Genomic DNA, 19586 nt, shown 5'->3' on the forward strand with positions numbered 1-19586 from the left:
GGAAATGCGGGTCCTGGTAATCCACTGCCAAGAGCCCTCTGGGATCCAGCCAAGATATAAGTTTGTACTACTGGATACATTTCAGAGCACTGAATATCCAATTTCCATTCTCTACTGAGAATTCTCAGAGGATTCTGCTTGAGACACATGTCATTTTGCCATAGCCTTCAAATTACTTGCTCACCAAAGAACCTAAACCTAGATTTGGCCTTATTTTCAAACTGGTAGTCATGGGACCAATATATAGAGTATATTTTAAGATATGATAAAATGATCCTAGTGGCCCAACCCACAACAGATGGTAGGAATTCATTTTGTGTTTCTTTCTTTCTTTCTTTCTTTCTTTTTGAGTTGGAGTCTCATTCTGTCACCCAGACTGGAGTGCAGTGGCCGCTCCTGGCCACTGCAGCCTCGACCTGCTGGGCTCCGGCGATCCTTCTGTCTCCCCTTCCAAGTAGCTGGAACTACAGGCGCACACTACCACGTGCTGATTTTTTGATTTATTGTAGAGATGAGGTCTCACCAAGTTGCCCAGGCGGGTCGCGAACCTGTGGGCTCAGGCAATCCACTCATCTCAGCCTCCCAAAGTGCTGGGATTATAGGCTGAGCCACGGAGCCTGGCTTCATTTTGTGTTTCTTCTTACAGACTGGATTTTTACGTGTAGGTGGAAGCCCAGAGTACTGAACTATGCTCTGCTTCAAAGAAGCTGCAGCACTCACTGCCTTGGTTTTAAGATTTCTGGTCCCAGAGCATATCCCCTCTCTCCTCTTCCTACAATCCCTCCCTCTCTGGGCCAGTCTCTCCATACTTGAGGATCAGTGGCAGTGGGAAAGTTTGCAGGAATCTTCATTTTTCTTGGCACAGTAGGATTAGAGAAGAGTAGAGGGGAACAGGTGAAATGGGGAGAAAGGGAAGGAATGAAGTCACAAAAATGAAGACTGAAAATAAAGACAATGAAAGGTGAGGCAAATGGAAACAACTGATGAGACAATATTTTAATTCAATTTTTGAAAATAAGCCAACGTAGAATAAAAGGCACTACAATGCAATGAGGAGAAAAAGGATATCTGTATTCTAGAATAAGTAAGTGGATACATTATAGTTGTGTGATGATAACTAGATGTGGTTGTATAGATAAATCATACCAACATCCAAAGTGTTTGTCATCAACATATAGCATTCAAAGACTTGGGTCTTCATCTTGGGCCTGCTGATGTCCAGCTTTGTGACTCTGGATTTTTAACAACCTCTCCGAGTTCCAGTGTCTTTATCTGTACAATGGGGATAGTTCCATCTGCTCTTCTTACTTCTCAAATGTACCATTCAAAGACATTTATTATCTACTAAGGGCCAGACAGGTGTGAATATGTAACAAAGAATATGAACATAAAATGCAAAATTCAACCATATTTTTCCATAATCAATATCATAAGTAGTATGTCTCCATGCTTCTAAACTCTGTAGCCCTCCTTTAGAAGTAGGATTTCTATAAATAAAATGTGAAATGTAAACTTTAAATAGGATCAGAACATCTTAAAGGTGGCCAAAATTCCTTGAGCTTCCCAAGTCTTATGAGTAAGTATTTCCATTCAATGAAGGAGGGAGAGAGAGGAGAGAAGAGTTTTCTTCTGGACTTTCAAAACTGGCCACTTACTCTGGGTTTTCCAGCCCCAAAATGGTTAGGCTCTTTACCCACTTAGGCTCCTCCAAACTAGAATCAGAGTGGCAGGTGCTTTAACACAGAGAGTTACGTTTGACACAAAAAGTTGTGTGATTCAGGCCTTTAAAGACCTAACACCTAACCCAAGACCCAGGCACAGAAATGTGAGTCCTAGTTGCAAAAATGTCATCCTGCATGGTGCCTGGCATTTGAAGTTGGCTGGAGAGTGGAGCTCATGATGATGCTGTGCTTTTCTTATTGATGGAGTGAGTTCACACCTGGAACCCACAGGAAGGAGTTTAATAAAATATGACTTTTCCTGAGACAATAAAAATTGTATGATGCCTAGAAAAAGAAAAGTAGAAAGACTTGGTGTCCTTGACAGGGTTTAAGGCAGGGAAGGATGCTATTTAAAGAAAATGACAGTTGAGGCTGATGACAACAGGTACAGAAGGCATTCAGGAGAGGCTGAATTTCTACTTGGCTTTGTAAAATCCATCATGGTAACCTCGATAACAGTAAAATCTCTAATGTTCCATTTACTCTTTGGCCTTTGTTGTTTCTCAAAACACACCAGCAACTGTGTTATGGGAAACATTTGCTGTCTGCCCTTGTGACTACTTTTTGGTTTGAAGGATTTCCTAGGCCACTACTGGGATTTGTCTGGATACTCCACTTGGACATAGTCAATGGCCATGACCATCCTGGGAGTCACAGGCCACTAGCTACTAACTGCTCCTCTCTCAAGTAGGGGGCTAGATTTTTGGGCTGCCATACCACACTGACCTCTCTTATGTCTTCTCTAACACTCATTTGCACACTCATTTGCAATCCCTGAAGTGCTGTGTATTAATGATTATCCTTGATATCCTGGATCCTCATCTTTAATAGCTCCCTTAGTTCAGATCTATTGGGTTCTTGGTAGAACAACTCATTCTCAAATGTTATGGGCTTTAAGAAGGTATCCCAGGAAATGAATGGAAGAGGCATTTTCATTTTTATATTATGCAAAACATAAAACTGCCTTAAAACTCAATTTTCTGATGAGACATACTGCTGGAAACTGGATCAGTCCTGTTTTAAACCAAGTAGTCTCTTTTTTCACCTGATAATCTGAGAAGGGAAAAAATTTTCACAATCAAATAAGTCTGAGAAATGTTGGATAAAATAAAATTTGGAAAGCTTTCTTTCTGATATTATTTTTTAGATCCTTTGATCTGCTAATTGTACCAGGACACTCCAGGATAGAGTTATAATATGCTGCACTTTCCCAAAATTCTTTGTCCACAGAATCTTTGTTTCAAGACATTCCTCATGGGACTAATGTTCTAAAAGTTACTTTGGGAAATGCTAGTCTAGACTTATAATACTTGGATTCAGTTTCTCTTAAGGAGAAAGCAAAATCATAGTGAAGGAGAAAGGGACAGGGAAGAAATGGAAAAAGAATATAATTCTGAAGTACCTGGCAATACTTAAATTGAATTACCTAAGGAAAAATGAGTTTTTCTGGAAAAGTAGCAAAGTGACTGATTTTCATATTTCTTCATTTTTATGTATTCTAATCTCTTAATAAAGCTCGAAGCAATGCCAACATTTCATGGCTTCTCTTCCATAAGTCATTGTTGGTCATGTCTTAGGGCCACAAGAAAGCCAGAGCTAGAAGATTCATGGAAAGGGAAGCAGGAATTCCTGGAAGAGATCTCCTTTCTTTAAGTAAGGTCAGTTAACACGGATACATTACAGACATTTGGGTTAAATCTCAACCAAATCACTCCATTATTAAGACTCTTGTGTTGTCACATTCTGATATAAGGCTGCCATTTTCTCCTAAGAAGTAGCTCTACTCTGTATATATTAGTATATGTGACTTTCACAATCATGTGTAGGGTTTGTAATCAATTGGGCTACCCTCCCAGCTGTTGATAACTATTACATTCTGGGACCTAGATTTATAACAGCACATATATGTAAGTAGTTAATCACTAAATCTCAAATCTTTAGTACAGGGGAGAGTATCATTGCCATAGACCTGGGACCACCTAGTCAAAAAATACATCTAGCCCAGGAGTTATAGCCATCTCCATCACTGGAACCAAACTACTATCATATCAGGGTTCCTTGCTTAACTCTTCTTCTCTAATTGAAAAAGAGTACAGCAAGAGAGACTTACAGCCTTGCTGACTCCAATTTAAAACCAAAAAACTGACCTTCTGGTCAAAAGCATTTCACTTTCACAGTGAACTCCACTGCAGGGTAAGTTCCTAAGTAATGGGCCCCTAGTTAGGTCATAACTACCTTTTATTTGTCTTTATCTGATTGACATCATCCAGAAAATAATTGAACAAGACATCAGATGATCTGGATTCTTGTCCTAGGGCTAGACAACAAACATCTTGAAGGCAGGGGTTCTGTCTGGTCCATTGTGCATTTCCGCAAGTTCCGTGTAATGGCTGGCATGGAATATGTGCTCCAAGCACTGTTTGAATAAGCAAATAAATAGCAGCATGATTCCAAGAATGAGAGTGAAGAGATTTAGTGAGCAAGATGCCAGGTATATCAGGGAACGCAACTGTGAGGAGGTGGTAGTGGTGGTGGTGGTGAGGGGTGACGATTAAATAAATAAAACCAAACCCAAACAAAAACACATACATGTAAGATAATATAAGATTCATGAAATTAATCTTTCTCCAAATCAAGAGCCATTTTTGAGAGCTAAAAACATGAAATGATGCTTCTCTGTACTGGGCTTCAGAAATCTAGATGTTCTGTGTGAATGCTTTCTGCAGTGGTGGGGCTCTGAGGGCAAATGCTTCCAAGTACAAAGCTCAGGGGCTGGGGAGCCTCTTGGTCCAGGCTGCCTCACTGTACAGCTCTGGGAGAAGTTATTGATTTATTTATCTATTTATTTATAGTTGTATGTAATATGTGAGAATTTACTACATAAGTAAATTGCATGCAGGTGAGGTTTGAACTTCCAGCTGACCTTCTCTCCCCTGACAGTGGACCTGGTACCCGGTATGTTGCCTTGTGCCCCTCTGAAGAGAATCTCAAAGGTTGTGGTCAATATAAGTAGCCGTGTGCCCCTCTGAAGAGAATTTCTAAGGTTGTGGTCAATATAAGTAGCTCCCAGGCCGGGCTCGGTGGCTCAGCCTGTAATCCTGCGCTTTGGGAGGCCAAGGTGAGTGAATTGCCTGAGCCTGCAGGTTCGAGGCCCACCTAGGCAACTTGGCAAGACCTCATCTCTACAATAAATCAAAAATTAGCCGGGCATGGTAGCATGTGCCTGTAGTTCCAGCTACTCGAAGGCTGAGGCAGAAGGATCGCCGGAGCCCAGTGGGTCGAGGCTGCGGTGGCTGGGAGCGGCCACTGCACTCCAGTCTGGGTGACAGAGTGAGACTCCAACTCAAAAAAAAAAAGAAAGCACCCACACAAAAATACATTCATGTAAAAAGCCGGGCTCGGTGGCTCAGCCTGTAATCCCGCGTCTTGGGAGGCTGAGGTGACAGGATTGCCTGAGCCCACGGGCTCGAGACCCGCCTGGGCAACTTGGTGAGACCTCATCTCTACAATAAATCAAAAATTAGCCAGGCGTGGTAGCGCGTGTCTGTAGTTCCAGCTACTTGGAAGGCTGAGGCGGAAGGATCTCCAGAGCCCAGCAGGTCGAGGCTGCAGTGGCCAGGAGAGGCCACTGCACTCCTGTCTGGGTGACAGAGTGAGACTCCAATTCAAAAAAAAAAAAAAAAAGCAGCTCCACCTGGAATTGTACTCCTGGCAAAACATCTTGGTGGCTTTGAATCACAACTTCTCCTTTGGGATGCTAGTGACAGGAGGTGAAATGAAAGAGTCACCTGAAAAGTTTAAGGAACTTAACAAGCACCTCCTTCCCCAGCAAACAAGTAAACCCCCTTTCCACACAGGTCATTCCAACAAGCCCTCAACCTCCCATATCCAAAGGAGTTCATAAATATTCAGATGGTTCTATTTCATTACCTATAGCCCACACCTAGGCAAATACGTTGTGTAAGTTACACTAGGATTACTACAAAAGGGGGAAGAAATGTCAGTACAATAAAGAAAGAAATGTTTTTCATATTGACTATATTATCCTGCTAGTTTGCATTTAATTTCCTAATTTCCATAAAATTCAATTTCCATAAGATTCAAGAATCTTAATACTAAACACTATAAATAGTTTTTGCCTTTGGTGGGTAAATGTAAATATTGCTGAAAACCACAGGCAGTTTTGTTTCTGTCAATCGATCTTTTCACTTGCTTTACTTAGTCAAGGGAGGGAGATAGGGTCCAAATCAAATAAACTAGATTCCTTGACTTTACTGGCTAAGACACTAGCAAAACGGATTTCTCTCCTTATTGTTTTACCCCACCATTAACTTGCATCACTAAGGAATTTTCTAGGAAAGTGCTCAGCAAACTCAAGCCTTCTTTCTGTGGTTGCCAAGCTCATGGAAACAAAGTGCTTTCTCTTAAAATCCTGAAAGAGACATTCCAAAGTAACCTGTCATTAGATATCAAGCCAGCAATAGACTACATATCTATGAAAGAAGAAAGGAGGGGAGGAAAGAAAATGCATAACATACACAAGAAAAGACAAAACCTTAAAGAGGAAGGAGAAAGGAAAACATTTAGATTCCTTGAGTGATGGAAATAAATACCAAAGCTATTAGTTTCAGTTCAAAGAACGTATCACTTTATGCTGTTTATTATTTCTTGAGGATTATTTATTTTATCTTAAAATATCCAATGAGTAAAAGGGGTCCTGGAGGTAAGCGGTAAAGCAACTGACCTGGTCCGGAGAGGGCCTGTGATTGGAATGTTGCGACCTCCCAGGAGATCGGTGGTGGTGGTGGTGGTGGTGATGGTGGTAATGGTGATGGTCCTCATCGTAGTTGTCTGCCATCAGCTTCATTCTATTCTGGGTCTATGCAGAACAAAAATCAAAGAAGACTCTATCAGGAACTAGAAGACACAAGTCAAAGAGATTCGGGGCATAGTTATAGTCCCTCTAGGGCTCCCTCCATGCCTAATCCAGAAGTTTTCATTTTTAGTCAATTTGAAAAATAAAGAAAGCCCCATGCCATCCATCAGCTTTGGTGAAAGAAGCTTTGTCACACCCTTGAAGCCACTGTGTTGCATCTGTAGATGTTTCATGTACTTCCCCCCTTGTGATTTAAAAGGGGGAAAATGAACGTACCCTAAGGTGCTTTGCTCTACATTTTCAAGCAATCACAGAGATTCAGAATGAGCTTGCAAACACAGAGTGCCAACAATCACAATCCACACTCTATAGGAAGTTAGAGAAGGAAGCCCTGGACAGACAGATGGGAAAGGACTTGGTGGAAACACAAAACTACAGTAAACAATGGTCTCACAAGACAAAGGCAAAAAATCTACTCAAAAGCTGCCAAATGCAAAAAAACTGATGGAGGTGGTTTATTGCTAGGATGACTTCTTGGGCACAGGCTCTCTTATGGACATTTTAATTGATTTTGTTCCTCAAGAAAAGTGAGCAAAAGGTGCAAAGTCATGGAAAAGGTGCTGACTCTAATTTATAACACATGATGCTTGTCACATGAAGCAACTTGGTGCCATAGTTAAACCCCCAGGGCCAAAGAATTGTATTGTTTTATTATGCAGGGTAAGAAATGAACTAGTGATGGTTTAACATGATAGGCTCCCAGAATCTAGAAAAATATCAAAAGACCATGGAAAAAGCTGAAACAATTATCCAGTCCAGAAAGCCAGAAAATACGGGTTTGGGGCTAGAACTGCCTGGATTCAAGCAAGACCTGCTCCACCTCTTTGCTGGTTATTTGGCCTTAAGTGAGTTAAATGTATATAAACCTCGATTTTCTCTCTCTAAAATAGGAGTAATAGTACCTCTTTCCCTGGGGTTGCTGTGAGGAGCAAATGATATGATGGACTTCAAGTGTCAGTCCAGTTCCTGGCAATGAAAGTCAAATACTATTATGACTACTGCCACTGCTGCTGTTGTTTGCTGTAAGACATTTCTCCACTTTTTTTTTTTTTTTTTTTTTGGTATATGCTGCTTCCTTTGCCTGCAATGCCTCCCCTGACCCTCTTCCCTCACCTTTAACTTCTGTGTCTGGCTAACTCAAAATATTTTCTCTAGGAGCCTTTTCTTGACCCTACCCTTGAAGCTAGGTGACACGTGCCTCCTGCTTACCACGGCCCCAGATGTATCTGTCCATCTGACCAAAGACCTTGAGGCTGTTTCTCTCATCTGCATCTCCCTGAAATTTAGCACAGGGCCTAGCAATTGTGGCTACACAATACGTGCTGCTGCAATGAATGACCGCAAGAATGAAGGGGGCAATGACTTTGAAGGATACTGTCATGCTACAGACAAGCTGCGTGTTTGTTTTCAGCAGGGAAGGTCACTGAGAGTTGAGGACATCTCTTAGGTTGCCATAATAATCCCACTGGTGGCTCCAGATGACAATGAACCATTAGTACTTTCAGAGAGCCAGAAGGCAGGGGCTGGCAGAGCCTCAGACCAGTTGGAGTTTTATTATGTAATATAAATAACACTCTGATGATAAAGAGAATTCTGGACCTAATATAGTGAATTCCTATAGTATTTTTTCATGTATAATCTAACTTATTCTCCAAACTTTCCCAGGAACAATTATTACTATCCTCATTTGGCAGTTAGAAGAGTAAGGCGCAGATTTCCATCCCCAGAGTCTCTTTCTTGACATGGAACATGAAGGATTTTTTAGGTCATCCAGTTCTCAATCTCTAGGCTTCCCCCCTTCCCCATCTTGCTGCTAGCAGAAAAGGCAAATAGCTAAACAGGTAGAAATAACTTTCCCATGAAATGCTTTGGTTCTGTTAAGTTTTGGAAACACCTCACATCCCCATTCTATCTGCCAGAGGATGTCTCATGGTTTACTCACTCCATTTAAAAAAATGTGTACAATATTTGAAAGGCCCCAAAGTGAATGTAAAAAAAAAATGAGTGTATATGAATAAAAACAATAAAAATAGAGGAAAAGAACCACTTAAAAATTAAATAAAAAATCCCAGGCAACCTTTGGCAGCTGATAGCATTTCCATCCTTCACTTGTCCACTTAAAGTGTCAGAAGACCCAATGGACAAGTTATGCCTTGTGAGAAAGAGCAGGTCAGTGGAGCTGTTGCAGACCAAGTCCTGAGGTTCCCCTTAGTCCGCCTCTCATTGCACATGAGATTCTGAAATTCAGCGTTCACACCTAAAATTCCAGTATTGTCAGGAGCCTGTACTTTTGAACTCATGAACTAATAAATCTGAAATTGTTTCTTCTAACTAGAATGCTGAGAGCTTGTAGGGAGCTGTGAGATCTGCCATGGGCGAGAAGGAACGGGCTCGCCCAAGAATGAACGATGGAGCCTAAATGAACAAATAATAACTCTACTCTTGTAAACATCATAATGTCCTTATCCTTTGGGGAAGCTCCTGTGATTTTATGAGATTATTTTCTTACCAGCTACAAGCCTGAAGTCCCCTGCCTTTGAACTGTATCCCATAAAAGAATGTACAAGCTAAACACGATGCTATATGCAGTCCTAAATGTGTCTGCTGAAATGAGGTGTTGGAGAGGAGGCATGTCATGGGATAAAGACTGTAAATGAATGATGTCATCTTTCCAATTTGGTGCTGAAATATAAATAAACCACGTTGTTCATGTGAATACCAGATCTGGGGAAATGTACACAGAGCAATTGTGAGCGGAAGAGGCTTCTTTTGATTAGTCTGGGCTGGAAGAGGAGAGTGTGAAACAGAGATGAAAAATGAGAGTTTGGTCTGATACTCTAGACCATTTGTATTTATCTTGCTTGTAACATATCCCCTAAACTGTGACCAACTTCGTACAGGCTGGTTGCTAGTGTTTTCTCCTATAAAAACAATTTGACCAATCTTGCTTCCTCAATTGTACAACTGAAAATTGATCTTTTTAAATTTTTATTTTATTTTTAATCTGCACTACCTATCTTCATTCCCACCCAATTGTATTGGTTTCCTAACACACAAAAGATGGTCTGGAAAGATAGGAAGTCATGAATAACACTGCCTAACTGTCAAATGAATGAAAAACTGCAGAAAGTTCTAAGGATTGGAAACAGGATAGTATTTGTTCAAATAACTCCAGGTGCGTTTACGTGGTGCCATGTACAATGGTTTGTACCCCTGCAGCCATCAGATACTTGAGGTGCCCACCACAAAGCCTGAAACAGCAAATCTTCTCTGCAATCATAAATGAAAACCCAGGAAAACAAATCCAGAGTTGGAGAGGAATCGCTTTCCATAGCACGCCACTTAGGAACTGATTTAGTGATTTACTGAGGCCCATTTTTATTTCCTATGCAGGGTCTACCAAACTGCTGACCAGACACTTTTGCCCTTGGCTGTGCTATACTCTTTTCACTATATTATGTCATGACTGTGGAAACAAACCTAATCAAATTCCATTTTCTACTTCCTCTTTTTTCCAGGCGCCACCTTATTTCTCCGGGGCCACCACCTCCTAACAGTTCTCCTGCCATACTCTCGCCTCCCATCAAACTCATTCTGCAGCCAGAGTGACATCAGATTCCTGCTCCTCCTTGGATTCGAGTTCTTTGAAAGCTCCCACTGACTTCAGGAAAATAATCCAGCTCATCAAATGCTTGGGCGTCTCTTGCTAGATGACTGCTGTATACCTCTGCAGCTGCAACTCCCGACCCACTCTCCCCAGCTGTGGGACATGATGTTCTCTATCCCTGTCCTGCTCTTCATCCTCGACCCCTGGAACCTGAGTTATATCCATTAGCTCCCTGGTCTTAGCTTCGACAACATCCCCTCTAGAAACACTTTCCCCAAGCCCAAGTGCTCTTCCACTGCTTTTCCAGAAATCCTGTACCAAACCTTACTCCCTGCCATCATAGCACTTACCTCAACACATGGTAAATAATTGCACGTTGGCTTGGCTTTCTTCACTGCTAGGTTGAAAATCTCTTGAGGGAAGCACTATGTCTGCATTATGCTTGTACTCCCCACCTAGTGCAGTCTGGTATAAGCAGTAAATAAATATGCATCAAATAAGTGTGTGAATGTATGAATGAACGAATGGAGAGGGCACAGGCTTACTGTGGAACAGATAAGAGGGATAAATACACAATGAGGGGCTACAATGTGCCAGTTGAGTATTTAACTCTCGATGTGATAGTTTAACTTTTCTAGTTTGTATTTGTTTGTTGTAATTCTTGGGAATGGGGAAAGCAAAATAAATGCATAGTTTTGGAACCATGGGGCAAGTCAAATCATTCTTCTTCAAGAAATATTCCATTCCTTAACAAACTGGATCCAATGACATATTCCACCACTTCCCCAGTTGCTGACCCTACTAAGAATAAAGGGTGTTAAGGTGCTACCAGGTGCATTTCTTTAGTATCTCCTAGCTTTTGGAAAAGCAGAGGCCCTTGGAAGACTTTTGTTGGTGCCAGAAGTCAATCATGGAAAACTGAAACTTTATCCATTAACTAAAATTTCTGATAAGCACCATCTGTGAAAAGGTGCCGGATATTCCATCTCTTTTGACAATTCTGAAGAGTTTATCCAAGGAGTTCTTGAGACAAAATGAAAATCCTTGATTGACTAGTAATAGACTCAATAGCTTAATGGCAATATGTAGCTATAAAAGTGTAATATTAAAATTGCCGAGCTGGGCTCGGTGGCTCAGCCTGCAATCCCGCGCCTTTGGGAGGCTGAGGTGAGTGGATTGCCTGAGCCCGTGGGTTCGAGACCCGCCTGGGTAGTGAAACCTCATCTCTACAATAAATCAAAAAATCAGCCGGGCGTGGTAGCGCATGCCTGTAATTCCGGCTACTTGGAAGGCTGAGGCGGAAGGGCCACCAGAGCCCAGCAGGTCGAGGCTGTGGTGGCTGGGAGTGGCCACTGCACTCCAGTCTGGGCGACAGAGTGAGACTCCAACTCAAAAAAAAAAAAATTAAAATTGCCTTTAAAATATTTTAGCAGGGTAGCAATCACAAACTATGCTTTGATCAGTCATCTGGATCAAGTTAACAATCAAACCTTCATGAATATGGTTTAAACAAGAAAAAATATATAATTAGATTCATTGCTATGGGATGTGGAGATAATATTATACAATAGCAATTACAGTTTTATTCTATCAGGTTTTCTTTTCTCCCTCTTTCCCACCAGGGAAATCCAAAACATTCAGGAACTCTTCTACTGGTCTTGTTTCCACCTAATCAGAGTGAGGTGAACAGCTCTTGTCTCCAAGTAAAAGATGAAGAAACCAGACCACAACTGAACAGCAAGGAGAGGAGGGATTTCCTGAATGTCCACTGGGCTCACACGGCAATGAATCGTAATTGAGTGGAATCTGAAGTCTAAGGTTGGGGGTCACAGTTAGAGGACAAAATGAAGCAGCAGGAGGATGAAGAAGCTATTAGAGAAATGTGCTGCATTGGGACACTTTCTGGGAGTATGTGAGAATTGGTGATGCAAAGGTATCTACTGTGGACACTGCACTGAAATTCATTCAACACCTACTGAGCATCTGTACCTACAACAGCAACAAGAATAATGATGTGCCAGGCTAAGCAATTGGCTAGCATGCTCTTGTTAAATCCTCACACCTGAGAAAGCTATTCTTAGGAGCCCTTCTTTACAGATGAGGAAACTAAGTCCATGATTATTCAGTTAGTGAGTGGAAGAACAGAACTCAAACCCAGGTTTCTGCCTCCAAAGTCCTGTGCTAACCTCTTGTTCCACTCTGGTGGTTACCTGCAGCTTAGATGGACAGTCCTGGAAGTGTTGCTGTCTTCCTACTTGAAGCCCACGTACCTCTCTCTGCCTGAGGTTTTGTTTTGCCACAGGTGCAGGTTTGGCCAGGGAACAGGGCAGACCAGAAGTTCTAGAGAGCTCACGCCCATGCAACAACCCTCAGTCTAGAAGGGAGGGAGGTGGTAGATAAAGAGCCAGAACCCTGGCCCCTCCGTGGGACGATGCTAGTGTGCTGCAGGATCTCTCAGTAAGTTGCTGGCAGGAGGCCTGGCTGATCACAGCAAGAAACTGCCCATCAACGCACCCTGTACTGGCCTTCTTTCCTTCCCTGTGTCACATCCCTATTCGCTCACCACTTCTTGGGATTGCCTCCCAAATAAACCTTTTGCATCAGACCCTTATTTTGGGGTCTGTTTTTGCAGGACCCTTGTTGACCCTGTTTTTGCAGGACCCTTGTCAGCTAAAACCCTTGTGGAATGATTAACAAGCCTACACCTAATTTTTGCATAGGACTAATATGGCCGCAACTACCAGTCTCCTTTCCATGGATGCTCTTCTTGAGATTTCTCATCACTGAGGATGATAGAATACTCACCTTCCTTAGGAAGTAACAACTGCCTGGCACTAATTCTGTTTCTGCCAAATATTCATTCTGAGACTCAGAATGAATCATTTTTCTGTGAGCCTCATTTCCTGTATCTATAAAATGGGTGAGCAAGGGAAGAACGTTTTCAGTATGAACCATACACCATATGAATACATGTTGATCTACTGTTTTTATTCCTTACTGCACATTTTGTGCAGTTTTTTAAAAAGTGAAAATCAGAGAAGGGCAATTATTTTGTTAAAGCACTTTCTGCTGCCCCCTTAGGAACCTTAGGAATTCCCGGAAGGGTTAGGCAGGAACACTTTCTCCCTTGTTCTGCTACCAGCCAAGGAAGCCCATGGGGCAGGGGGGGAATTATTTTTAGAGAAAGAGTTTTATATACTTTGCTCAGAATATTAGGATCCTTACCAGTGGCAGAAAGAAGACGGATGCTGTAAGATGGTGCCATCTGTTAACATCAACAATAATAATCAATGCTTACCTTGCTATGGGCCAAGAACAGTACTTTGTGGCACCATCTCATTTAGTCAGTCACATCAACCCAGTGATGTAGGCTCAGGTGGGGTTTGTGTTCAAAAGTCTTTAATAATTGCTATGACAAGGGCAGAAACCTTTGAGAATCAAGAGAAACATAAGTGCATATGCCATGAATATTAGTTGGTAGAAACTGTTATTTCCCTATTTTAGAGATGAAGAAACTGAGGCTTAGAAGGGCTAAGCACCTTATCCAAGCTCAAACAACTGGCAGATTCAAGACTTTGACACCCTACTGCTTAGAGACTGGCCTGTTCATTAAAAAAAAAAAAAATCAAGGCCGATCTGGAAATGGACTCTGACTCTCTGAACACTGACTCCAATCAGACCTCAAAAAAGCAGCAGCTCACTTTTATTTTAAAGTTCTCTCTGAAAAGGGTGAAACTCAGACACATTATAAAATCTTAATGGAGTCCCAAAGAAGTCTATGCTGCTGACCATCCCTAACATAAATTCTAAAGTCATTATCCACAATCCACACTACCTTTTAATGCTTCAACCAATAAGACAACTTTGAATCTAGGCTAACACATTAGCAACTACAGACAACCAAGGAATCTCTAACATCTTGAACACCATTGCTGGTGATGGAGTTTGGGGGTGGGGAAAGGCCCTAGAAGTTTCCACCAAAAACTTACTTAGTTAAGCGCAGGTCTGTTTAATTAAGTAGTGGGCAGCACATGCTATACTTAGCTTTTAAACACTTGTAAAGTCCTCTTCATTCATTTATCTTACTTGTCACTGACAAGCTCTTCAAGGACTGTAACAGTATGCAGAGCATGAAGAGCCTGGGTAAACAATGCATATTTTATGTGGAGTCTAAACTGTTTCAACTTAGAGAGTCAAAGGAGGGTCTCAGAAAAAAGAAAAAAAAAAAAAAAAAGGAAAAAAAAACACCAAAAAACCAGACTCTTCTATTAAACTATGGAAGCATTCTGTGCATGGTCTCTTATGAGCTTCTTTAGAAAGTGAACTCTAAAATCAAATCCCTTTTTTTTTAACCCAAAGAAGAAAAGAGAAGAAGGGAGGAAATTAAGGAAGGAGATAATTTGGAAGAATTAAAGGAAGAAAGAAAGTAAAGAAGGAGGGAAGAGAAGAGGGAGGAAGAAAGGGAAGGAAGAAAGGAAAAAGAAAAAGAAAGAGAAAGAGAAGAGAAGACAGAAAAGATATGAAGAGAAAGAGAAACAAAGAAAGAGAAGTGAGGGAAAAAAGAGGGCATTTGCAGGTGTTGGGATTCAGACTCTAAAATTGTGCCCAAAAGCAAATTCCTTATTCATGATTTAACAAATATTTATTATCACTGATTTAAGCAGAACCGGCATCAACAAATCATTTCCCTAACTAGTGAATGGAAAACAAAGCCTCAGGGTATTGCCTAACAGAATTGGTTGATAGACTGGAAACTGAGAGTGCAAATTACTATTCTAGGAGAACTTGAGGTTGTGTGACCCAGGAGCACCCTCAGGATGGGTCCAAGAGAACCTTAAACCACAAGGGTAGAAAGACAAGTGTCCTCACACCTTTGCAGGCAAGATAATTACTGGAAGTAAATGGACTTTTCGGTAGTTATGTATTCACTTTAAAATAAATTTTAAGAAGCATATCAATGAGGAGATTCACAGGAATTATGTCTTAGGACATGGAAAACATTGTGAAGCTGATCCTCAAAAATGTCTGAAGCTTGAGACCCCATCATCAGAGGAAGAGCACAGCAACAGAGAAAGGACTGGATGGGAGACGGTGGAGACTAGAAATTCAGAACAGTCCAGAGAGAATGAATCTTCCCGAGAATGGTGGGAGGATAGAGGGATGTTCCCTTACTGAGGCTTTGACCTCCATGCAGAAATGGGTGTGAATGCATTGAGGCCTGCTTCTGGTTCCGAAACTGAGTGGGAGGGCAGAAACCTTAGTCCTTCCCTGTACCTCAGTCACTTCAAAACAAAACAAATGACCCCAACAAGGGGAGAGAAGGGACAGCGTGAGCCATGCAAAACATGTGGTGGGGCTGTGGGCCAGCACTGAGCACAGCTCCAACCAGACCCAGGAGAGGTGATGAGACAGCCAGGAGAGGCTTGGCAGCCAGAGGGAGAGGGAGCCAGGACCTCGGAGGGAGAACAAATCTCTTTCCCCAGCTGGCTTCACACTTGGGTGAGACAACTGGAGAAAATGTAAACATACACATTAGTAGTTTTTCAATCAGTTGTAAGACAAACGGGGAGAGAGAAATGACAGTGTCCCAACTAGCAAATCACTGAAGCATCCCTGCAGGCATTTATCTTCCTCAGGTTGCTTGGTGTGTTGTCCTCCCTTTCTGTTTAGATTTCAATACCCTTACTAGCTTTATATGGTACACTTTGAACTCACCCTACCTATAACTGATGTAGTTCTTTGGGGAAGGAGAATCTGAGTCTTATATTCCACTAGGATAGAAGGTCTCTAGGGAACTCCACCTGCCTCTCAGACCCACAAACAAAACAGATACATCATTTACAGGTCTCCTCACAGCCTCCTCCAAGCTGCTATTCCCTTGGCACACAAAAATGAAAACTCATTTGTAACCACCACCTCTTCTCCAGTGATAACTTACCCCCAAAGAAGAGGCAAAGTGGAAATTCTGGGTTGAATCTGACAGAAATCCAATTTCCAGAAAGGATGAAGTTACGTTCGAAGTTCATCTGGAAATGTCTAGTGTGTTGGATCATGGTTGGTTTTTTTTGTTTTTTTTTTTAACACATCAAATTAAATTCATTGAATGGGTACATTTTGGAAAACAGTTTCTTTTAGTCACCTACTTAAGGCAAAATCCAAAAAAGTCTGGTTTTCTGTGACCCTGCAGTTTAAATAGCATAAGTACAAAATGTCCAAATGCATTTAAACTTGAATCTGAACAAAAATGGTTATTAAAATGCATAACTAATGTTTCTTCATTGCATTAGGAAAAGGTAGGCAACTGAAAAATTGGGGTGATCTTCTTGTAGACTTAGAGATAATTTTAGGGGCCATCTCAAATCTCTTCCCTACAAGTGAGGACTTGCCAGAACAATTCAGTCATAAAATGTTTTTAACTGGTCCACACCATAGATTAGCGAATCCAAGCTCACTGTTTTACAGAGGGGAGACAGCAACTCCAAGAGGAGGCAGGTTAGTCACTGACATAGCCAGGAGAAAGCCCCAGAATACTCAACCACTTGCCCCAGGCTGGGGTCCTGCACTTCCCCTGGCAGCCTTCCCATTTGATTTGCAAGGGTAGGCAAGTCCACCATGTCTATGACCTGTAACACCACAGGCTCATCTTATGTCATTGGTTTTGTGTTCCGAAGTACTATGGTATTAATTTCCATTCTTGCAGTCTGAACAGCATCAAACACCTAATCATTTTGGTCTTGATGGCTACAGATAGGTTAAGGAATTTTCCATTTTCTTTGAGATGTGAGCCTTAGTTCTCTAGCAGAACTACTGATTTCGCTTTATAATTTTCTTCTTTTTTATAACATCTATACATTTTTATAAATCATACGTGCTGGTTTTCAAAAATTAAACAGTATGAAAGAGATTACAAAAAGAAAAGTTATATTTGCACTGCCTCTACCCCAGTATCCAGTCTCACTGTTAAGGTTTTTCTGCCAATTTTTTAGAAGTTTCTTTTATGCTTAGTGCAAGCACAGGCACACACACGAACCCTTTAAAAATACAATATCCAGTATGGCTTTGACACTCTTCTACATCAAAAACATGTGGAGCTACCTAGTTTTTAACAGTTACATTTTATTCCATTCTCTGGGTGGACTTTTACTTACCAGTCTTCTATTGACGTATTAAGAGTAATGACGTGTTAAGAGTAGAGGCTCCAGGAGAAAAGGGGTCTTTGTTTATTTTGTTCAGAGATATAGAACAAGCACCTAAAGCATTGCTTGGCATATAGCGAGTACACAATAAATGTTTGTTGAATGAGTAAATGATGGGCACTTGGGTCATTCCTAGATTTTCATTTTTCCAATAGTGCTTCAAAGAATACTTTTGCAAAGGAATGGCTTTGCCTGTCCTCATGTATTTGTTCTCAACAAGGATAGATGCTTAAACCCATAATAGCTGTTTCTATAATGTGCTAGGAAAAGAGAGATTCAAGAAAGATCCTTAAAATAGAATATATACACTTTAGACTTTAAAATATATCATCAAAATCCCTTCCAAACTGTTGATCAACATATAGCGTGTGCCTCTTTCCCCATGCTGTGCTAACATGAAGTTTCTTCAAATCCTTTAATCTTCAAAAATCTTAGGTGAAAAATTGTATCCCATACATATTTTGCTAACTATAATTTGGAGCTGAGCATCATTTCATTCATTTGTTGTCCATTTCTATTTCATTATCTGTGAGATTCCTTTTTATGTTCTTTTTCCCACTTTTCTTTTGGATCATTTTGGGACTTTCTCTTAAAGGTTGTGGGAATAATTGAATATATGAAGAAAATTAGTGGGGTTGATTTCAGGAAGAGAAGAGTATAAGTAAAGGTGGAAAGAAGGCATGTATGAGCAGGCTATGGGAGGGGAAGGAAAATGTGCTCAGACAGGCAAGACATGAGGGTGCTGGGAACCGATCATTTGCACATTAGCATAGGATTTGCTCACTTAAGCAGAAGAGAAAGCATGGAGGTGTTAGACAGTTGATGTGCTGGTCTTTAGTGGACCATTTGCAGAAGTCAACGTGTTAGCAGTTAATATGGGGCTTTACTTCTGTGCAAAAGACTTTTGGGTTTTGTCAGAGTATGGGCCGTCCATGGGAGAGTGTTAGGCATGCCAGTGCCACTCATTATGCATGTGTTGGTAGAAACGACCTAATACAACCACCTTTCCCAGATGGGAATTCTCTCTGTAGCAGTCCTAGTGGACAGGAATCCAGTCCTCATCCATTATCACTAGTGATGGGAAACTCAGTACCTATGAGACAAAGTATCCAATAGCTTAAATGAGTGGTTATTGCCTCCAGCACTCATATTTAAGTTTTGTAACTACAGTTTCAGTTGTGTGTCCCAATTCTGCCCTGGGGTAGGGGTGGGAGTCTCAGGTCTTCAGATATTTGAATACAGTTAAGCCCATTATCCCTAGCTGCTGTAGACTAATCAGTCTTTGTCCTCTTAACCAGTCACTCCCCCTTCTCCCAGTCCCCTCTGTATCCCATCATACATGGGGTTACTACAGTGTGTCAGGGCTCTTCTAAGAGAATAATTCCTTGAACAGTCTAAGTCTTCATAGGTGTCCTTACATGTGCTAAGCAATATTTTAAAATAATTAATATACTCTTAGGTTTCATTGATTTTTTTTAGCATCTGCTGTGCAATACTAACGCTCTAAACTTGCAATCAATTAAACTCATACCTTGGTTGCTAGTTTCTCTGCCATTCATTTACACACATACATCAGAAATTTAATTCTACGTATAAACATCTTAATTTTCTTTACTGAATATTTTAGACTTATCCTGACTAAATTTGAGTCTACAGTTCCATCTGTTGAGATATTTCCCAATTCTGATGTCTGCCACTGGTTTTTACTGACCACTGCTCCCCAACTTTGATGCATTCCATTTTCAAAAAGCATGTTTTCAAAGGCTGTACACAATTAGTCCTATGTATATGCTGGGAGGTCAGAGCAGCATCCCTATAGAAGTGACAGGATTCCCTAACCAGTCCACTTACGGTGAAGTTGTCCAGTCATCTATATGTGTTGGTAGAAACAAACTAATACAACCATTCATTCAGTTCTTATTTCTCCATCTGGTGAAAAAATATACACACACACACACACACACACACACACACACACACACACACACACAAGATTTTGTGTCAAACACCCGGCTGCTGCCTGAAATCTTGGTGCCCTGTGACTATGTCATTCCTTTGACATAGTCTTTCTATTAGTCTTATCAAAAGAACAAAGTGACGTTAGCATTACTTAATCTTAGGAGACA

The 19586-nt window shown here is 41.2% G+C and overlaps 1 protein-coding gene across 2 annotated transcripts in view; it reads right to left on the bottom strand.

Annotated features, from left to right (window-relative positions):
- The window catches only part of LOC103270862 (ERC protein 2-like), a 424845-nt gene that overhangs the window by 189174 nt on the left and 216085 nt on the right, over nucleotides 1-19586 (bottom strand). For both annotated transcript variants that reach the window (XR_002482512.1, XM_021717399.1), the window contains exon 4: nucleotides 6466-6600. Coding sequence is in view for 1 of the 2 variants with exons in the window: in XM_021717399.1 (XP_021573074.1) it covers nucleotides 6466-6600 (135 nt within the window). In the remaining variant the exon portion in view is untranslated. The remainder of the gene's footprint in view (nucleotides 1-6465; nucleotides 6601-19586) is intronic.

The sequence above is a fragment of the Carlito syrichta genome, unplaced genomic scaffold (genome assembly GCF_000164805.1).
Source record: "Carlito syrichta isolate Samal-C Ts95f unplaced genomic scaffold, Tarsius_syrichta-2.0.1 Scaffold108124, whole genome shotgun sequence".
Taxonomy (NCBI): domain Eukaryota; kingdom Metazoa; phylum Chordata; class Mammalia; order Primates; family Tarsiidae; genus Carlito; species Carlito syrichta.